Source organism: Scatophagus argus, chromosome 11 (assembly GCF_020382885.2).
Source record: "Scatophagus argus isolate fScaArg1 chromosome 11, fScaArg1.pri, whole genome shotgun sequence".
NCBI classification, from domain to species: Eukaryota; Metazoa; Chordata; class Actinopteri; family Scatophagidae; genus Scatophagus; species Scatophagus argus.
The window spans coordinates 18,402,103-18,423,723 of NC_058503.1; the positions used below are offsets into that span (position 1 = coordinate 18,402,103).

At 41.6% G+C, this 21,621-nt stretch overlaps 1 protein-coding gene across 2 annotated transcripts in view; it reads left to right on the plus strand.

The window, feature by feature from the left end:
• Nucleotides 1-14,746, plus strand: part of pard3bb (par-3 family cell polarity regulator beta b) — a 167,326-nt gene extending 152,580 nt beyond the window's left edge. For both annotated transcript variants that reach the window (XM_046404893.1, XM_046404894.1), the window contains exons 24-26: nucleotides 13,181-13,396; nucleotides 13,656-13,766; nucleotides 13,911-14,746. In XM_046404893.1, coding sequence (XP_046260849.1) covers nucleotides 13,181-13,396; nucleotides 13,656-13,766; nucleotides 13,911-14,025 — 442 coding nt within the window. In that variant the 3' untranslated portion in view covers nucleotides 14,026-14,746. The remainder of the gene's footprint in view (nucleotides 1-13,180; nucleotides 13,397-13,655; nucleotides 13,767-13,910) is intronic.
• Nucleotides 14,747-21,621: the final 6,875 nt, after the last annotated feature.

Genomic DNA, 21,621 nt, shown 5'->3' on the forward strand with positions numbered 1-21,621 from the left:
TCATTTTATCCTATGCGTCTTATTTATCCACCAAAATCTAATCAGTCAAAGTGGATGTTTGTGTTAAATTTGTTTGTGTTAAAGAAACTCCTTCAAGGCAGTCCTGAGACAACAGTTCCGTTTATTTAAAGCCTTGAGTTTCACGGAGCTAAAGCCAGATGCAATGCAAATGCTGCACTTCTATCTCTGATAGCCCTTCGTGTCTAAAGTGACTTGATCTAAGTTTTCCCCAAAGAACAACCCAATCTGAAAGCCCAAAAGCTTTTATTAAATAGAAAGATTAACCCAGAAATGTTTCTAAAGGGAACTTCTGCCTCTGAATCTCAGTCTACACGTTTCTCCTCTTCTCTCAGTTACCTCACTAGATATTTCAGTAGTAGAGAGTCAGAAAGCACTCGTGTTTGGAAATCACATCCAGGCTGCTGACCTTATCAAAACATATTATTTTGCCACCAGCCCAGAAATAGCTAGCAGGCTGCCTCTGCATGCCTGTATACCTGTGTATGTATGTGTATGTGTGTGTGTGTGTGTGTGTTTGTATGTATCATTTCAAGTGAGTCCAAAAATAGCTGAAGGGTTGCTTAGTCAGGTACTGTACGTCATTTGACTCAGTCAGTTAACTGGAGCACTGAGCACGTTGTCTTAGTGAGTGAGTGTGTGTGTGTGTGTGTGTGTGTGTGTGTGCGCGCGCTATCACTGTCAGACAAGATTTTTGATGGCTCTAAAATTAAAACATGACCCAGCAGTGGATGATGTTTCCCTGCCCAAAGCACAAACACTACCTAACAAACTGTCAGCAAATGCCACTGCATGAAATACAGAGGAGTCTGTTTCTGTTGAGGGTAATACAGTAATTACATTTTAAATGTTACAACCATCTGTTCTTTAAACCAAATCCGTGTGTATGTAAAATAATGTAAAATAATAATCCACAGAATCTTACAAAAACAAGATTGATGGTGTCTAATGGTAAATATTAATGCATGTGTTGTTTCTTCCAGTATTTTTCTCTCCAGGTGATTTTATGCCATCAGACATGCACTATATGACCTGTGCCCAAATTTCATAAAACAGCTGAGAGACGGACAGAGAACACTGACAGCATAGAAAAGGAGAGAAGGAAGGAAGCAACAGCGCATGTCCTTTCACGTCAAATCCCCCAGGGTCTCCTCTTACTGCCATTTTCTTGAAATTACCTCTCCATCCTCTTTACCCCCCCACACACACTCCACATCTGACATTCTCTCTATTTCACCGTTTCCTTCTACTCCTCCCTTTCCATCTCACTTTCTCTCAGTGGTGTCATTATACCGAAACAAAGGACCCCTGTTGAGAGGGTGTGTCCCCGTACCTCTGCCAACATGAGAACCGGTTTGAATCTGAAATTTCGGACGACGCTGGCTGACCACTAAGGCTTATTTTCATTTCATTCGATAGTGAAGAGTGCCGAGAGGCTGGCTGACACAAAGAGAGAGCGCCATGTACGACATTCAGCAGACGTTCCTGGCTGGAATAAAACCCAGAAAGTTGTGGTTAAAGGCTGCATCTTAGACCAGTGTTGTGTTAATGTTTGGACATGGATGAATGCATGAATCTGTTTAGAGGAACTTCAGTGAATTGTATCTATATGTACATTGTATGCCTGGCTTTGTGTGTGTGTGTGTGTGAGAGAGAGAGAGAGAGAATGTGTTTCGGTCATGCTGCGGTCAGCAGATAGCGATCAGAGTGTGTGTGTGTGTGTGTATGGTCAACATTAGCAGGTTTTGCCCCTGCCCACCATATGTGTACCATTATTGCCCTATTTACACATTCTCTTATATTCTCTCAAACACATGCACACTTTTTCCTTTATTATTCAAGCCAAAAGAATAATCTAAAGAATGGGAGTGGCAATAACCACAGTAATTACAGGTGGTTAACATGTCTCAACTCACTCATACAAACACCCCTCCCGTGTTTGTTGGTACTCCTTTTCTTCCACGAACCCCTGCTTCTGTTTTTGAAGGCATCATGTGTGAGATCTAAAGCACACAGAACCGGACTAAGTCAACGTGATTCTGCTCCCAGAGGATTTCTGTTGATAACAGCGATTAGTTGCTGGAAACACAGCCTTTGCCCAATTGGATTAGCCAAACACCCTTTGCCATTTGTCCTTGTTATTTACTCTTATTGAATTAAAAGAGCCAATCAGAATTGCTGTGCAGGTTTCTGGGAAGGCTGTCACTTCCTCATTGTAGTGATAATTGGATGATTAGTAATTAGGAGGCAGATGTTGTGTTCTGTGTCTTGCACCCTGTCTCTGTATGTCTCTTTTAGTTTCATTTCTTCATTTATTTCCCTCCACTTTCCCGCCATTCCCCTCTGCATCTTTCTCTCTCTCAGCCCCTCCTCGTTCTCTTTCTCTCTGAACTTGGGGTGAAAAGGACATTGTTGAGTATTGTTTCACTCTGCTGAGGAGGGAAGTGAAACATGCCTCAAACTTCTCTTTCTCCCTCTGTCTCTCTTGAGAAGACCTCCCAACCAGGCCCGAGGGTTTCCCAGACCACTTTAAAACTGCTGCACAATCCACCTCATTGTCCACTTGTTTTCCTGCGTGTCTCTGGACTCAAGTTTCTGCTTGTTTGTTGGCCATGTAGGGGATCCCAAGAAGGACCCTGCCTCTCATAGACTGCCCCCCTCCTCCCTCCTCCCCACCTCCCTTTTTCTCCCTTGACCCTGTCTTGTTCCTGCTCTCTAGTGTTTCTGATGTGTTCACCCGTTGCTGCTTTAAAGACTTCTGGTCACAGCTTTGATCTTGATCGTGGACTCCTAAAAAGCTGGTTGCAACCGATAATGCTTTGCAGGACCGGAAGGTCCCTGCATGAGCACGATATGCTTTCATATGTCTGGACCCCAGGCTGAGGGAGGAAATTTTTCTTTCAGATCCCAGCTGGTGAATGTTTAACAGGTCTGTGGGTGTGCTGGAGTTGAACTGGTATGAAGTGATGTTCATGTGGAGTGAAGGAGGTTTTCTACAAGTACGTTTTTTCAGCCAGGTGAAGCTTATCCTTTATCGTCTTTGCCTATGGCAGCTAATCACCAAAAATGTGGGAAATACGTCATAGAATGTTGCCTCATTATTTATGTCTGTCTAAAGAACAAGAAGATGTACTGATTCTTAAATTTCGCAGCTGTGAAATGTTAACATCTGGAAGCAGCCTAATGACCATCTGTCAGCCCTGAGTTGCTACAAGCTTCTTCTTCTTTTTTTTCCTCAGAAATTCTGTTATATTGGATGGTTAAATGATAATTAAATGTGTTTTTGCTAGCATGCAAAGTTCTTTTTCCCAATTACATAAACTATTAAAAGGCAGCATGACGAGTGTGTGTGAGCACACATGAGCCTCTTTGATACCAGATGGAACGTACCTGAAATTGTGACGAGGATTTATGAATCTGCTGAAACAGGAAGCAGCTCATATTACTGCAACAGGCAGGGGTTTGACATTACGATCAAGCAGTGAGGTGTTCGAGTTCGTGAATGGATGGACACATTTATCTTCAGCTCCTGTGTCCTATAGATTCATTACTGAAGTTGCAAAGACACTTTATTTTGTTCTAGTGGAACAGGAGGTCGTTGTAGAGCTGCAATGGCATAAACCAGGTACCACACAAACACTGACAACATGTGTGTGCTTAGGTCTGTGTCTCCTTTCATACGAATCCATGACCATACTTTTGTGTGTGTGTCTGTCTGTCTGTTGAAAGCACTATTGCAGGACTCTTCTTCATGTACCAAAGTGGCTATTGAGGGATTGTAATTTTGTCAGCAATTTGTATCCTCTGGTCCTGCTCAGAGCAAAATGTCCCCCAGCTTGAAACTATTACACGTTGCTGTGAGGGGAACCTTATTAGCTCAAGATGTGAAATAACAGAGGCTATTGGAGAAGTGGATGGGACATGGTATTATCAGTAATGGGTGTCATGATGATTCAGGAAGTCAACCAGTACCCTGCATATAAGTGCGTATGTATGATACTGCCATAACTGAACGTCACCTTTAGTTTGAATCATTTCAGCGGGCTTGGATGAATATGAGCCGTGCAGGTAGGTGGAGGAAGGTGCAGCCAGTTCACTGCCAATGTGATCAGCCTGTCTTTATGGCTGTCGCTAAGTTGATATTGCTAGTAATTTGGTTTGAACCATTTAACGTGAGCATTTCTTTAATATGGTTTCTCTAAAAATATGGTAATACAAGGCCCAGAATCCCTATGAAGTGCAGATATATTTGTCAGTCTTTTTGACTTTGCGAAGATTTTATAGCATAGCTGTATTTGACACTTTAAAAATCAGTTGCTTTTCTTTGTGAATTTATGAGCACATAATAGTGGTAAAATGTTTTCATAACAAGGCTTCGAAATATTGTAATCCTTGGTTTGTGTCTTCTGCGACTGCTAGCACTATATTAGACTTCCTGTTTAAGAGACAGTAAGACTCCTGTCATCTAACCTGAGAAAAACAAAGTGCGAAGCAGCAGTACATTGTCAGTCTCTGCGATTTATTTATCTATTTATTTATTTTTGGCTTCGTTGCTCAGTTTCCAAATGGCATGGCCGTATTATGATGGGATGCAAAGCGCCACTCCAAGTCCCCATTGTTCTGCCCTCTCTGTGTTTCTGCGGCAACAGTCTCCGACCATCTGGAAGACCCTCATCCCTCAGTTCCTCTCACTGTTCTCTTCTCCACCGTCCTTCTGCCTTCTCACTTTCTTTTTCATTCAGTACTCTTTCTCTTGCTGTTCTCTCAGACGTACTTTATTGTATTTCTGTGTCCACGTTTTGTTTCCTTCCTTTTCCTCTCCTGTGCTATAGTGCACCCTGCATTATGCACCCTCACACCCTCACTGTCACTCACATCCACGCCATGACACGCGCAGGGCATATGTCCGAATGTCTTTACACACGCGCGCACTTCGAGGCACAGGGGAATGTAATCGTGTTAGTTTGCTGCACTGGTCAGTTTGTAATTCATGATATCCAGGCGGATTGATCACATTCGACGGAACTTTATTGACAAAGACAGATAGCAGCCCCTGAAAAGTGTTTAGTTTCATTCAAACGTGAACTGTATGAGCAAGCATCGGCATGCGTGTGTGCGTGCATGCGTGTGTTCGCGTGCGTGTGTGTACGTGTGTGTGTGTGCGTGTTCATCTAAAGTAGGGTCCATTATTCTCAGCAGATGCTGACCTTCAGCATGCCAGTTCTCTGGGGGGCAGCACTTGTTTCTCTGCCTTTTTTCTTCTCCACTTCTCCATTCTTCCCCTTCCCTTCCATTGCTTTCCTTTGTTGTCCCTCCCTTCTCATTTTCTGCTCCTTTCTTCCTTCTCCTTCTTTCATGTTTTTTTATTCTCAGGCTCACTCATGAGGCATCCATCTGGGAGGTTCAATCACTCTTACTTGTAGTCCTATTTGTCATTCCTTCCTCAGCATTTAAATGTAAAACTCTCCTTCTCATTTTCCTCCACCTAATTGTCTTCCTTCTCTTCCCCTTTGTCTTCTCTTTAATCTGACTGTCAGAAACCTGTAAGAATCTTTTTTAAAATTCCTCTGAGGTCAGTTGCCTCTCTCACTAAAGCTGATTTTTTTTGTTTCTGTCTACATTTTGTTGTTTATCTTCCTCTCTCCAGTTGTTGTCCTCATCATGGACTGTGTCCTTCCCCTCCTTGCTGTATGACATACAAACAACAGTTGGTACAACAGTAAACTGAGACTTCATTTATTACGCTTTTGCGTAAGTGCTAACAGCTGTATGCATCTATATTGCATCTATAAACGTGGGACATTACAGTGTGGGATTTTCGGAAAAAAGTAGTGTTTGTATCTATAAACGACTACATATTAAATCGGGAGTGATTTGTGTCTGATTTGGACACGGGTCTTGTCTTTTTTCCTTCCTCCTCTCCTGTCCTGCTCAGCCTTCTGTGGCCACATCTCTTTGTCTTCTGTTTATGCCAGCTTCCTTTCCTCTTTACATTCATCTGCCTTCTCTCTGTCCTTTGCTCTTTGGTTGTTTCAAGGAATACAGATGAATATTGTTTTCTTCAGTGGCTTGCTCTTTGTCTGCAAACTCCTTCCTGGCCAGTTGATTTAACACGTCCTGCTATGAAGTCCTCAGTAATGACATCTTTGGCAGAAAATGAATAGAAAAGTCCATAAAAACAATGGATTGCATCTTTATCTCAGTTTAAGTTAAATGATCCACAAGGAAATGGCGTCTGATCTTTTTGTAATCTCTTAACCCTCCATTCAACGTGTCTCACCAACATTATTTGACTCGAACGTGCTCTGTGGTGCTTCAGGTTTTTGGTTTGTTTGTTTGTTTTTTGTTTCCGTATCTGCCCTGTTTTCGACTTCAGTCACTAAACCACAGCAACTCATTCAGATGTGAGATGTGAAGAGCTTCAACTTGCTTCTCATCATTTTCTTCTCTCAGTTCCGTTCGTAGCCATTAACATTTCTCCGGTGCGTAATTTCAACCCAAATATCTACAGTCGTTCTCGTAATAAGAGGTGACATAATCAACAAGTGCTTGGTTCAAAATGAGATTGTGTCAATTTCAACAAAGTCGGGCTGGATCTTTCTGTAGTGAGCTCTCCTCTGACAGCAATGATTTGTCCCTGTTATACTGGGCTACAAGTGGCTTTTAAACTCACCCTCGTATTCTTTTCTCTTTTGGAAACTTTAAAATAAATGTCTTGTAAATCTAATTGCAAGTAGATGAATTCTTATTTACTGGGGCTAATTAGCTCTACTCTGTGTGTCTGTCTGGGTGATTTGGCTTTTAGCTTCAGTCTGGTATTTTTTATGTACACAGTCACCATGTGCATATATAATCCATCAGCTCATCTTTTACAGGCTTTTAAAACAAATCAGCTGGAAACATTTAATAAGTCAGCTGGAAGCACAGTTTTCATTCGCCATCCAATTAAGCCGCTTTTGTTGACTTCCAGTTGAAGTCAAAGGCCCATTGTTTCAAAAATTAGTGCAAATTTTGATAATGAAAGATAAAGTTGGCACAGTTATCACTATAAAATGTGCAGTTCTGCCTAATATGAGGAAAGCTGGAGATGTATGATGAGACTGTTCAGTATTGTAATGAAGATATGACAGTAAATACTGAAGTGTCCATAATAGCTCTCCTGTCCAACATCAACTGTAGTTTATAGCTGGTCTGCCGTAAGACACATAAAGCAGCTGTTTGTAACCCACATTACTGATGTCCATGAAAGTAAAACATCAAGTTTGCTTTGCTTTTGCTAAAGTTACAGGGCTATGAGTGGTCCAGTCCTCAGCCAAATGGTTGTTAACTTTACCAAATGGGGCTGAGATTCGAATGTTATGTCTGTTGGTATATTGGTATGCCTCCTAATCCTGGTTGATAATACCCTTCCTTAGCCTTTGACCCCATCTTCTAAGTGTTTGGTGGGAACTGATGGAGTATCATGTGACTTCGTTGGGTCAGGAGTCAGCACGCACACACACACACACACACACACAAGCACCGACACAAACCACCTTGACAGCTGAACCAACAGAATACCATCTCTGACACACACACACACACAGTATGTAACCACTTCACCATAAGTAGGAAAACAGCTTAGTGACTTATTGGGCTTTTCCTAATGAAACAGAAAAGCATCTCTCTGCTGCTTCAGGCGTCACTCTTAATGACTCAGCTCTGTTCTGTTTAGAGTTTGTTTTTTCACCATACTCACACTTAAAACAGTCCCAGATACCTTACGCTTTACCCTTATGATGTGCTCGCACAGCAGCTTTGTGTGGTTTAACTTAGTCAAACAACAGATCAATCCCAGTCATGCTGAAAGTCTGCCTGCTTGACGCCTCTGAAATACAAGAATTTCTGATTATATGTGGAAAGGCGTGTATTTTTGGCACATGTGCTCTCAGTCAGTATCGTTACTGTACACTGCGCAATGGACATTATGTCCTAACATGATACTTGAGTTTCTTTGCATGGACTTGCTGCAGTAAACACAGTGGCAGCAAACAGTATTTAATATTATTATGCAGGGGCAGCTCAATGGCCTCATGTTGTATATTTTTCATCCTGCTTTTAGAAATTTCTTCATTATGAAGACTGCTGGACTGTCTGAAAGTCTGCCTTTCATTCCTCGCTCGGCCAACATTTTCTAAGTACCACATGATGTTGAATGCGTGTATTGACGATGAGTCATCTGGTTGCCTTTTCACTGTTCATTAAGTGTAGTTTTGTGCCTTTTGTAATCCACAGTATATTGATGTACTAAATAAGATATAATTTACTGAGCAGTTCAAAACCACTTTTAAATGTAATTTGCAAAGACCTCATGATGTGACGTATGTTGTGTTTTCATTCCAGTACAATTCTCCCTCAAACAGACTTTTCTCTCTTTTGGTACCCATCTTTGGTAGAAGATAAAATATTTATCCACCCCTCATTATTTCTCACTTAAGCTTATATTGCCTCATTGTTTGGACTGTGATGCCTCAGTGATTAAAGCCTCATAATGAAGTATCGCATTAAGAAGATGGAGCCGAGCTAAACTCAGTTTAACTCGGGGGACATTACACCACGGCAGCTCCATTTTCACTGCCGCTCACCAAATGACATTACGACAGCAGTTGTGGAACAGTTTGAGCTATTAATCTGTTTTATTACCACACTGTCAGAATATTGTGACTCTCATTGACAAAGAATCTGACACTGTTGAATGCAATTTGAATATATGAAGTACTCTTCCAACCTCAGACCTAAAATCAGTTTTAAATTGATATCAACGCAAGGTGAGCTCTATAAAGGTTCATAAAGAAATAACCAAATTAAAGCTGCAGTAGTTTATCTCCTCTTCTCTCCCTTGCTCTTCTCCTCTTCCTCTCCTCTCTCACATTAAATATCACTCTTTACTCCCCCTCAGGCTCCCTCCCTCCTCCTCTTTCTCACCTTCTATAGCCGTCCCCCCACTCTCTCGTCTGAAACTTTTCTTGCTGTGCTGTTTGTGTTTGTGCTTTAGCGTTTGTTTTTTACTGAGACAATCCATCTGCCGTGCGGCTGTCATTGGTCCTCAGCATTTTCTTTTTTTCCTTAATGCGTTGTGTCACCACGCTACGTCTTGTCAGGCCGGGATGATCGATGGCTTTGAATGTGTGCAAGTATGCATGCATGCACGTGTGTGTGTGTGTGTGTGTGTGTGTGTGTGTTCTGTCCACTAGTATAACAGCTGTATCCAGCCCTCTTAGAAAGAGTAAGTGAAAGTGTGTTTATGAGAGAGAGGGGCAGGTGCAGAGGACATATAACAACTCCTTGTTTCCTCCAAAATCTGTCAGAAATCTCTTAAATGCCAGGGAATTAGAAAGGCTCACATTACTCCCAATTACTGTCAGACACAGAGAGAAAGCGTTCCAATTATCCCTTCAAATATCCAGCCTATGTACTCTGAGTGCACTATGTATAAAACTAACAAAATTAAAGAAGTCATCCCTAAACAGGTATTACATAGTTCACTTCAAACTGAGCCCTCAAGGGCTTTTCTGTTCTGCTTGGAATGTTTTCAATTCTTGCATTTTGCTTTGATTACTATCTCAATTATGTTAAACTAGTTGTCGCATGTGCCAGGAAGCTGTTCTCATTCATTACATCTGTTTCTCTCTTTCTGTCTTTTTCTCTGTCTCTGTCTCTCTCACACACACATGCACGCACACACACACACACACACACACACACACACACAAAGACCATCAGCCTCTTCATTTGGTCTTAACTCCTCTCCAGCTGTGTGCCAATTTGCCTCCTCCAGAGTACGTGGGGTTTGGGAGGGAGTGATTAGGAACACTGCATTTAAGCTAAAGTTTGTACTGTGTGTGTGTGTGTGTGTGTGTGTGTGTGTGTGTGTCCGCTCACATACCAGTAATGGGTTCCATCCTCATTACCCCATAATCCCCAGCTGCTGTGCTGTTCCTGGAGGGAGAATTCCAAACTTGCCACCGGATTTACAGTGAATTCCCAAAAGATTCCCACTGGATTTCCACTCCATTCCCAGTAATTCAGCTCTACGAATGATTATTTAATTATTATCTAATGATTATTTTCATAATCAATTTAAATGTAATTTTTTTGAGTAATTGTTTCCATTTGTCTGACCAATGTTAAAATGGTAGAAAATAGTGAAATGCCTATTTTTCGAGTGACCAATGACCCAAAAGACATTCTTTAAAGCCTCTAAACGACGTGTAGATTTTACTTTCCTGTTTTAATTAGCTCCGGCTTCATCCAGCACCTCCAAACAAACTCCAACCCTGCCAGAGATCAATAAATTGACAATATTTTCTGTGTTTTTTACCACTTGGTTTCCAGTAGTTTGCTGGCTGTTACACCAACAAAAGGCAGCGATAGATGGTTGGAGATAGTCGGAAATCTAAGCAGACCAACCAATAAGAACAAATTAATTGGTCAGAGCCATACTAGCTAGTAAAGTAGTTAATAACTGCAACCTTTGAAAGGTCACAGATTTGAAATATGAGCTTATTCATGAGCTGGAATCAAACTTTTATGCATGTCTGAGCTGCCAAATTGTTTTTAAAGGACCAGTGTGTAGGATTTAGTGGCTAAAAGGCTGCGTCCAAGCTTGCAAAAAACATTCTCATCATCAGGTGATTATACACTAATGAAAACATAAGTCTAAATATTAGATTCAATTTCTGTCTACAGATCCCTGAAATCTGACACACTGGACCTTTTACATGACAGAGGGAATCCTCACCTCTCGCTCCTCCTTCCCTTATTCTTATCTTGTTTCACATTTCCTCTCCTTTTTCGTTTCACCATTTCTGTCTTAATCCTTCCATTCTCTTTCCACATTTATGGTCGTTCCATCTTTGACATGTCTTATCATCTTTCTCATGGCCCGCTGGCCTTTTCTGCTGCATCTCATTTTCTCTCTGTTTACATGTTTGTAACAAATACATTTGTCTGAAAAATGATAAGTAGATAAGTCAAGTTTGTTAACAAAAGCTGCTGATGGTTTAATTACCTGTCAATTTTAAAGTTGATGTGCTTTTTTTTTTTTTTAACTCCCTACTCCTCCTTTCTTCCTCACCTCTTCACTTCTCCTCATATCCTTGCTTTACCTCTGCATCCGTCCTTCATACCTCCCTCTACTCTTTTCCTTCCATCTCTTCCCCCCGTCTTATCTCTCTGTCCTGCCCTCTTCACCGCCCTGTCACCTCTCTGCTGGTCTTATCTCTGCATTGGTGACGTTGTGGCCAGCGGGGACCAAATGCTGAGTAACGGGTTGACCGACTGATATGGACACAGACATACAGGCTCAGGGATGGATAGCAAACCATGCAGATTAGCTGGCAGGCAGATTTGTAGCCATAAAACATCTAGAGAGACAGAGGGGCTGCCAGACAGATGGACGGATGGGGCAGCTGGCAGACCTGACTTAGCTTCTCCAGCAGAAGAGAAGCAGACAAAACGGCTGTGGCTATCAAGAAGGACGACATTTGAGACATGTAGCCGATACGCTTACCCAGAGTGACTTACAATAAGTGCAGCAGAATACGTCAAAATCCGGCAGACAGATGACAGATAGGTTGACAGATGAGTTGACAGAGAAGCAGAAATGTAGTGTGTGTGTGCGTGCTCACACACACTCTCACAGCGGATATGGAGCCAGCAGGGGCAGAAGCGGACATCCCAGACACGATGGGCATGTGGTTAGTTAGACACTTTCTACTGCTGACCACCCAAATTGACATACACAGGCGTCAGCATGGAGACCACCAGCACTCTGCATGTGTGTGTGTGTGTGTGTGCGTGCAAGTATTTATATACAAATCTGTGTCTGATTCAGTCTGTCTGTCTCCGTGGTTGTGTGCACATTAACATTATCTCCAGGCAACAGGCAACAGGTCAACTCTGTGATTGGTTGGAGGCTGTGGGGACCCACCCCACTTAACTATGCATATCAATGATGAGTGTCATTATGGCAGTCAGTGGGAGGAACATGTTTCTGCTCTGAACACATTTTAACACAAGTACATTCTTAAGTTTACATCATCGTGAAGTGTATTAACCTGAAATTGAGCACATTGCCTTAATACACGCATGTAATCTCATATAAAATTTTTAAAGCAGAAATGAAAGAAGGGAACGAAAGTTTGTCAGATGGGTTGATTTAGAAAGGGTGAGAAACAAATACAGACGGATGAAAAGAGACAGAAAGACAGAGAGATAAAATGTAATACCTAATAATGTCAGCTATGTGGACGACACATGTTTGTGTACTTGCTATCCACTGAGCACAAGACATCAATATCTATTAACAGGACTGGGCCGTATTACCACAGCTGTGTGTGCATGTTAGCTGAGCCCTATAGCCTACTTAAAACTGTCACATGTCACTTATATTCTGTTGCTATGTGATCTTTGACTGGGATGGGCTGTTGACTCTGTGTGGTTTTGTGTGTGTGCGTGCCCGTCCCTTTTTCTCTCTACTCCCTAATCCAAAAACAATTTGTTTTCACCGGGTTTATGAATATTTTAGTCATTTACTCAACCCATTTACAAGAGAAAGTGGCAATAAGTGCAGCATTACAGTTTGCCGATATTTTCTTTGTAAAAGAGATGAAAAGAGCATCACAAAGCAAACAAAGACAGCCAACTCTGACATGATGTTCACACTGCCAGCAGTTGGTTGATGATTTGTTTTATTTTGAGTGATTTCAGGCAGAGCAAGAGGTTAAAACCAAATGGGTGCAGTGGGCTCATGCAGGCAAATCATATCTATTGCGCTGATTGCCTTTCAGTACATGTTGTTTGTACAGGTTCATGAGTTTATCCTGCTGGCAGTGAAAATAATAACAGAATGCCTGTTGCTCTCTCTTCATCGGCCACACAGTAGATACGGGCATAGTCTTTTATTCAGAGTTGTATTTGTAAGAGTGGAACCAGACAAAAATCTCTGTTAACAACCATTCTGTGATTGGTTGTCTTCCTTTTTGTTGATTGGTCAAGGGACTGAAAGGACTTTGGTCCTGACATGCAACTGTTCATGTTCTTTGCAATGTCAGGTAAAATTAGTAATTATACGAAAACTCAATTTTCAATTTTGCCATCTTCAAAATTTTGTCTTCTGCAGACGAGGCCCACTGGATCCAGCTGACTACCCCATGCAGCCCTGGTCAGGTCATTACACCGGACCTCCCCAGACCCAGCAGGTGTACCCTCAGTCCCCATCCTACCCGAGCCCCAGCTCCCAGCCTGGCCCTTCTTACTCTGGCTACCCACCTGGACATCCATACGCACGGCCAGGAGACCCTCGAGGCGTTGACCCTGGATACTACGCCCACCCGAGGTAGTTAAATGCAAGTTGCTTAGATGATCATCCATAGTGACACACAAAAAGGTCTGAGTCAAATATGATCAATTTGAAAGTAAGGCCTGACTTCAAAACTCCTTTTTTCAGTCTTTATTTACTTATTTATATGTTTGTTTGTACAATCACTCATCATTGTTTCCGTTCCATCGTAAAATCATTCATTGTTTTATTGTGAAAGAGCACGTCTGTTCTCACCTGTTCTTCCTCATGTTGTAACAATTTTTTACACTCGTAGCTCCCAGCAGAGAGGCCCCTTACGGCAGGACGTGCCTCCGTCACCCACCCCACCACTTCGTGGACCACGGTACGACACTATGACTCGTGGAATCGGAGGTGGAGCTTACAGGTAGGGGCAGGATAGGATTATCTTTTTTAGATTTTTGGATTTGAAATCCTCCTTTGCTTTACAAAAGATGCAGTTAAACAGTTTGAACACCTGAAGAGTGTTCGGGACAGTCCTGAATAAATCTGAAAACCTGTTTGGTTACAGGCACCTGGTGGATCCCAGTCCAGACCAGTACGGCTATGCTGGGGAGGGGGGAAGACAGCAGCAGCAGCACCAAACCAACCCGAGACAGAAGAATGCCATGACTGCAGCTGTGTAGACCAATCAGGTCCAGAAATGGAAACGAGCAGAAGGCTAACTGCTTTGTGTTGCGCAGCTCTTCTGCTTTCGGTACTCCAATGAAAAAGAGTTGAATCCTCGTAACCGTGTGGTTGGAATCACCATCATTATCAGACGTTGTCCATGCTGTTTGAAGTATATGGTAATACACAGACAAGCAAGGTAAAGGAGGTTAATTATAGAGTGGTCTGCGTGATGCACAATGTCTTCTTGCTTGAAGTCACTTAAATTGTTCTTTCCGGAGTGTAACACACTCCGGGTTTTTACTTTTCACTAAACTCCGATTAAGTCGTCTCTTTCAAGGAGTCTGAGCAGCAAAGGTCATTCGGTCCGTTTAAATGAAGGCGAAAGAATCACACACTCATACTGTACCCGATGGTTTCACTGCCGCTGCTTCATGAACAAGATAAAAAAAATACTAAAATGCTCTTTGTAACGTGGTGACAGAAATAAATGACACCTTTTAATGTCGGTGTGTTGGTAAGATTCAGCCAAATGATTTACCTCAAAGTGATTTTATGGCTTTGAGTGTCCTCTTAAGTAGAAGTTGAAGATGATGGAAAAAGTCAGACTGTTTGTTTTCCAAACTTGTATGGATAGCAATAGATTAGTCTGAAGATATTGTTATTTTCTCTAACAGAAACAAAAACAAAAAAAATCATCATAACTGTACAATAACAAAGCAGTATACACGTCTATGCCAGATTAACAATTTAGAATTTGTGCAACAGTTAGAATATGTTAAATGTGAAATATATAACATTAAATATATTAAATGAAGTGCCTGACAGGGTGGATGCCACTATTCCGGTCTTTATGAACCTTCAGATTTTGGACTCGTGATCAGTCCAATGTGTCGCATGCAGGATTGTTTCCTCATTAGGCAAACATATGAATGATTAAATGAGCACTGCATGAATTCTTTTTACATGTAATAATAATGTTTTTAATAGTGCTATGATTGCCTTTCATTTTTATCCAAAATATTTCTCTCACAAGAATTTTTACAAAATATATTTTTAGTACAGGACTTGGTAGTCTGAAGCCACTGCTGGCAGCGCTCGTTGATTATTTTGTCCCTGCTTTAAATGCCGGGAGGACAGCATATCAAACCACTTTGTAGAAGGACTGAGTCTCAAATTCACATTGCTTTCTCTAAACGTATCTCCATAATTATGACTAACGTTTACCTTTCAATCGTTAACTTTATTTGAAATGACCGCCACTTGAATGTATGGAAACGTCTCGGATTACATTTTCACAGGCTTCTGTACCGAATCCATGCAGTCAGCTTGTGCTGATCGTTCCAGCATGACTGGAGCTTTTTTTGCTCACTTCTTTGTTTTCTGTCAGACATCAGAGTTAGAGATGAGCCTTTGCTTTAAACTGAGCAGATGACCAAACTTTCCACCTTTCACCCTTCAAGCTTGAAGAACCAAATGACCACGTTGTAGTTACGCTCAGACCTCAGGCGAGGTAATATGCACACCAAAGCTGATGATTCTAACTCTTCATTTTACATTGTTATAGCTGCTTACTGCTGCCTTCTCATCTACTGGGAGTAACTCTTAGAATTTAGCTTCAAAGCTTATTGTTAATAATATATCAGAGAGGAGCACATGCGTGATAACAGTGCTTAAACATAACAGACAGCGCTGTAAAATGGGTCGAGGAAAATGAGCAAAACACCAATAAATGTGGAACAGTTTATTTCATATATCAAATCACTACAATATGCTATTTTGTTCCAGTACTTGCACTAATTTAGTTTGATCTTTTATGCCCGATGATGCTGGAGCAGAGCTGTTTCAGCCTCACCGATGTGCACACTGCTGGGTAAACCAGGCAGAAAAGTCTTTTCTTTTTTTGGGTTTAATTGACCACTCTGTGTTACTTATCAGCCTCTTTTTCTCTGTGTTGTCTGTGTACGCCATGTGCTGCGGTTTGGATGTGGTGGATGTTCGTGGCACATCTCTGTGACCTGGTGGTGTAGGCGTCTCTGTGTCTGCTGAAGTGCACACAAGTCTTGTTGAAAAAATGAACCGAGCTTCAGTGAGTGCTCTCCTCGCTGCTGCGCCGTAGCGTATATCCGTTTAGCCACTTACTAAACCGTCAATCAAGTGTAACCGAGAGTTAGAGACTAGCTTAACACTTTTGCGTTTCACTCCACAAAGCTCAGCAGTATTAACTTTAGAGGTGAGTACATGTTAAAAATGACATTTCAGGATTAGGTGAATTGCATTTCTGTTAATGTGACTGAGGACGAATTCCACTAAAGCGAATGTTGAAAGTGTGTCTCGAATCTCATTTGCCTATTTGTTTGACAGATCTGGCTCTTAATTGCAAAGAAGAAAGTAGGCAGGCGGGTAGGAAGGATGGCTTAAAGTAATTTTGACAAAAGAAAAACAGCGGAAGGAAGGAAGGAAGGAAGGAAGGAATAGAAGTGAGCAATAGGTAGAGAAGCAAGGCGGGAAAATGAAACAAACGGATGGAAGAGAGCAAAGAGGTGAATTTATTAAGATGGATTAAAAGAAACAAGTGATAGACTGAAAGTATGGCTGGAGGGAAGGCGGTGGAAGAAGTGCTAAGGACAGATGGAGGTTTGTGTTTAAAGAACAGCAAAGCGGAGGGAAGAGCGAAAGTTCAGAAAGACTTTGAGCGGCAGCTGATCCACAGTAGGAGGAGGGTCACAGGAGTGGGCTTGTATTGACTGAATGTAACGACTCTGGGAATTACTTACAAATATTTATCTTTTTCACGCTGTTATCACTTTTCAGCACCAGTTTGGAAATCAATCTTTCAAATGAAACTGTCAGAGTATTACTGGGCTGGCGGTCAACTCACCTTTCAGGTATTGAGATTTAACGCCAAAAGATCTCATGTGCCCATTTTAGATCGTTTGCTCTGTGTTTAAACTGTAGCAGACGGTACGCACTTAAACCTCCATGAAAGCGACAGACACCGTAGTTTGTCAGCATGTTGTTTTGTACCACCGGGACCTTCTGGGTCATGTGATTTTACAGCTAATAATCGACAATGCTCAGTTCAGATGTGTAGGCAACACACCAAAAACAAAATCGGTTCTGTTCATTACCAAAAGGTCAGTTTCATTAGTTTGGATAATCGTAGCTGAATGTGTGGTACTGTGTGTCAAAGAGCAGTGAGCAGCAGAGAAAACGATCTGCCGGGGTCATGTGGACACGTGTTTCGCTGCTTTGAGACAGAATGAGCAGAATGCAAAGAAGGAAGATGTCTGCGTGAAGCTTTATCGAGATGTGAACATGTTACTCCTCTCATACTAGCACACAATTCACACGTATGTAACCCTTCACAAGCATTTATTATTTTTTTTTATGTATTTCTGTTTAGTGGTGTCTGTCTGTGTGTTGTTGGTTCAGTGTACCAGAGCCACGGAGTGTTTGTAGCCATGCTACTGTAAGAAATGGTACACTGCAGATCACTTTTTTTCCCTCCCAAACTCAAACTCATGTTGGTTTTTCTCACTGCAATTGACATTAAGATAAATGCTTCTTCTGAAATTGGAAAGAGAAACACACACACACAAAAAAAAAAGGTATTTGAAGGCACTTTGTGTAGCATGGCTACTGTGTCAAACACTTCATCAGTGTGGCTCTTTGGTTTCTGGCAGTATAGTGTGAGTTGCACAAGCTGAAGGTACTAACCAGAGTCTTCTGACTTCTGGTATTTGTGGTTCTCATTTTAGAGCTACCAGCACATGAAGGAGCCAACTAAACAACCTCTGTCTTAGAAGTATAGCATTTTTTTTTGTTATTAAACTGCTTGTATCCAAAAATCTTCCAAAAAACAAATCTCATTTTGTAATGTTGTAACAATAACAATGATTGTTTCCCCATATTTTATATTTATGTATATAACATTGTTTTTTTCATTAAAATATTCATTTTAAACAGAATCTGCCCAAGATGTCATACTTTATATGTTTTAAACATGTGTCTCTTTTAAGCCACAATGCATGCCCAGCACAATCTGCTAAGGTTAATTAAATATGAGTCAGGAGAAATTATTTCCCTCATGTCCCCCATACACTGCAAGGTGAGTCATTAACATTGCCAACCCAATTTAGTCCATCATTTAAGCAGCTGATAAATTGTACCTTTGTGATAAGCGATAGATGTTGGCCCTAAATTAATGCAAGACTAATTATCAATTAGAAAAAGAAGATAAGGTAGAAGATAAGGCGGTGCAAAGTTTTTTTGAGTTTTTCTGGCGTAGTGCCATCACACTGCTAGGTCATGTCCCTCCGATTAACAGGCATTTAGTCACAGCCTGTGACTTAAGGTGCTTTCGTATTTATCAGACACTATGGGTGGTGGACTCGGGCTGCAATCACAAAAGTTGGAAGTAATGAGACACAGAGGACAAGGGAATGTTTTATCAGCCAAGGCTTAATTAGCATATCCCAGACCTCTTGGCCAATGGGGAGAGAGAGACCAAGTAATTAAATTCTCCTAAGTCACTGCCAAGGTTCATTATGTGTACAGTCTTCAATATAGACGTATGAAGTGTGTCTCTGTGTGTGTGTTCAGTATCCAGACTAAGTCCTGGAGTTTGTGTTAATGCATGTCAGAACTTAAATTAGTTAAAGGTCCAGTGTGTAGGATTTAGTGCCCCACCCCACGTTGCAGCCTCCCCTACATGCACTCCATAGGCCTTCTGTAGAGCCAGTGTTTTGGTTTGTCCATTCTGGGCTACCGTAGAAACGTGACAAATTCTGCAGAGGAGAATTGGCTCTCTCTGTAGACATTATACACTAACATAAACATAATGAGGAATATTAACTTCAAAGTTTCAAACAGTCTCACAGGCCCAAAAAACACACATAATCATTAGCTCCACTTAGCTTAACTTATGGCTGTTACCTGCAGCTATATTGTGGAAGGCCTTTCCTCCCCGAACCCAACAATGGCTTCAAATTATCAACAGTTTGAGCAACCTTCCGCTAGCTCCCAGAGGAAGTGGGTACCAACAGTCAGAGTTCAGCATACTGACAAGAGAAAAAGCTGTTGGTTTGCATTCGGAACGGACGGAGAAGATTTCATTTTAAAATGATGATTTAAAATTTTATCCGCCTGGTGTCCCCCAGCTTTTGGAATTTGCAATACTAAATATGGGAAGCCCTCCTTTGAGAAACTGACAGCATGTCAGTACTGTTTCTGGGATACATAATGTCTTTTATTGACATCTGACTAACCCCACGGTCGCCTCCTGACAGCCCGACTGAGTGGCCTTGTGCTAGCTGAATAAAAAAATAAACATGCACTGATGCTGTATTTGAGAGACTGTCAAACAGCCTGCCCTGACTGTATGAAGTAGTCGCTGACTGGCTGCTGATGTAATTGCTCCAACCTCCTTCCCAGGGCAGGTTTGGCATGCTGCAATTATTAGCAGTTATTATTAGTAGTTTTAATAATCATTGGAAGCCAGTGTAATTAGGATTTCCTATTATGAGTGGCTGCCAGTGTGTGTGTGTGTGTGTGCGCTTGGCAAGGTATTGTTCAGATGTCGCTATTATTGGCAGCCTGGCAGCCTGCTTTTTGTTCCCTTGACTTGTGATTGTTTTTCATGTACACAGTGTGCTTGAAGGCCGTCCTTGAAACTGCCAGACCTCCCAAAATCCTCATTAATTATTGTCATCTTACAGTCTTGTTATTTACATGACTGTGGACTCAACGATTCAAGTGTGACAAACACGAATCACATCATGTGCCAATATACACACACACACACACACACACACACGCATTCATTTTAATCACGTCGCTAAAAATTCAAGGATTCAAGGAACTTTATTGTCATACCAGCTCACATTCACATGTTTATGGTACGAAATTAGGACTCAGGTCCCGGGAGCAGTAAGTGACTATAAAAATATAAAAATATAAAGTACGAATAGAATATAAGCTAAACAGAAAATAGAATATAAAAGAATATAAAAACTAGACATTTAAATAAGCTAAACCTTAAATAAGAGGCCGGTTTTAACATATAGCAGCCTAAGTATAAGCGTTCGTGTTTGTTGCCTCTGAAAGTTTGGTGATTTTTAAATCACCATTGACTGAAACCGATTCGATATTGCATAAATCAGCATTGATATGCAGAAGTTATGCACAGGGCCAAGTGTCAGTTTTCCAAGCAGTCATCAGTTTTGATCGCCCCGTTCAGCACTTTGTGTGCGTTTCAGAAAAATACAGGAAACAGCAGAGTGGAACCTCGAGTCAAAGACGGTTCAGTGCAGAGATTTTATAACTTTATGTCGAAAGTCGAGCAACATCACATTCTGACCTTTTTGACTTGCGGCTCTTTGAAGCGAGGCTTAAGTTTGTCTTCTTAGGGAATGTCAACGAGAGATCAGTTCAACCAAAGAATAATTTTTCCATCCCAGATAAATTCATTCTATTTTATTTATTTGGGCTTTCTTTTTTTATAGGGAAAAAAAATGCCCAAATTTGAAAGAACTGTAAAATCCTGTTTTGTTTTCCACTTTCCGATCTCGTTAAACAGCTCATAGTCTATTCGGGGGTCATGACATGCAGGTTGGGAACTACTGTTGTCATGTAAATGAATCCTTTAACTGTGGAAATGTGTGAACAACAAAATAACCACAAACAAAAAGCAGAAAGAGCAGCGGTGGAAGTGCTCATTGCACTGTGTGTGTGTGTGTGTATGTGTGTGTGTGTGTGTGTGCGTGTCAGTCCTCAGTTCACATCCTGACAGGGTCATGGACAGTGTATTAAGAACACCAAGTGTGTCCTAATAAGTGTTTGTGTGTAAAAATTACATTTCCCCTCTTCCATGTGCACAGCAGTGACTTGTGGTAAACTCCTCTGGCAGCTGTTTCCCCTTTTCCAGTCTTAACCACACACACACACACACACACACACAGGTAACCTTGAGGCATCTTGCAAGCACACACACACACACACACACTCATGCTTTCTGTCTTGCTAGACGAAGAGCTGAGGGTGACTTGCTTTGCGTCCCAGCCTCGATCCACAGCGCTGGGCCACATCGTGTATGATTTCTCACTGTGTGTGAGTGTGTGTGTGTGTGTGTGTGTGTGTGTGTGTGTGAGAGAGAGAGAGAGAGCATGTGTGCTGCTGTGCTCAGCCGCTTGCCAGCATTGTCTCATGACACGAGTTGAACAGAACAGACAGGAGTCGTAGACAAACAGAGACGCACACCCTGTGAGCTGCGAACATGAAACAAACACACTGCTTGTCTAACTCACTTACAGACTTGAAGACAAGTTTTTGCCGTCTCCATGTAAAGCAGCTGAAGTGGCTGTAAACCTGAACCTGGAGCAGTAAGCCACAGGTTTTTCTTAGTGATCACACAAACAACACTGCAGGAAGCAAAGACGCAGATGCTTTCTCCTTCTTGGCTCGTATTTCTGCACCTTGTGCTTAGTGTATTTTTCTTTTTTTCACTCATAGCAACGACTGTGGGTTTGTGTAACCAAACATTACTCAGCAGAATATTTGACCCATGTGTTTTAGAGATCAGCTATGATGTTTTGTTATTTTTTTGTGTGTGT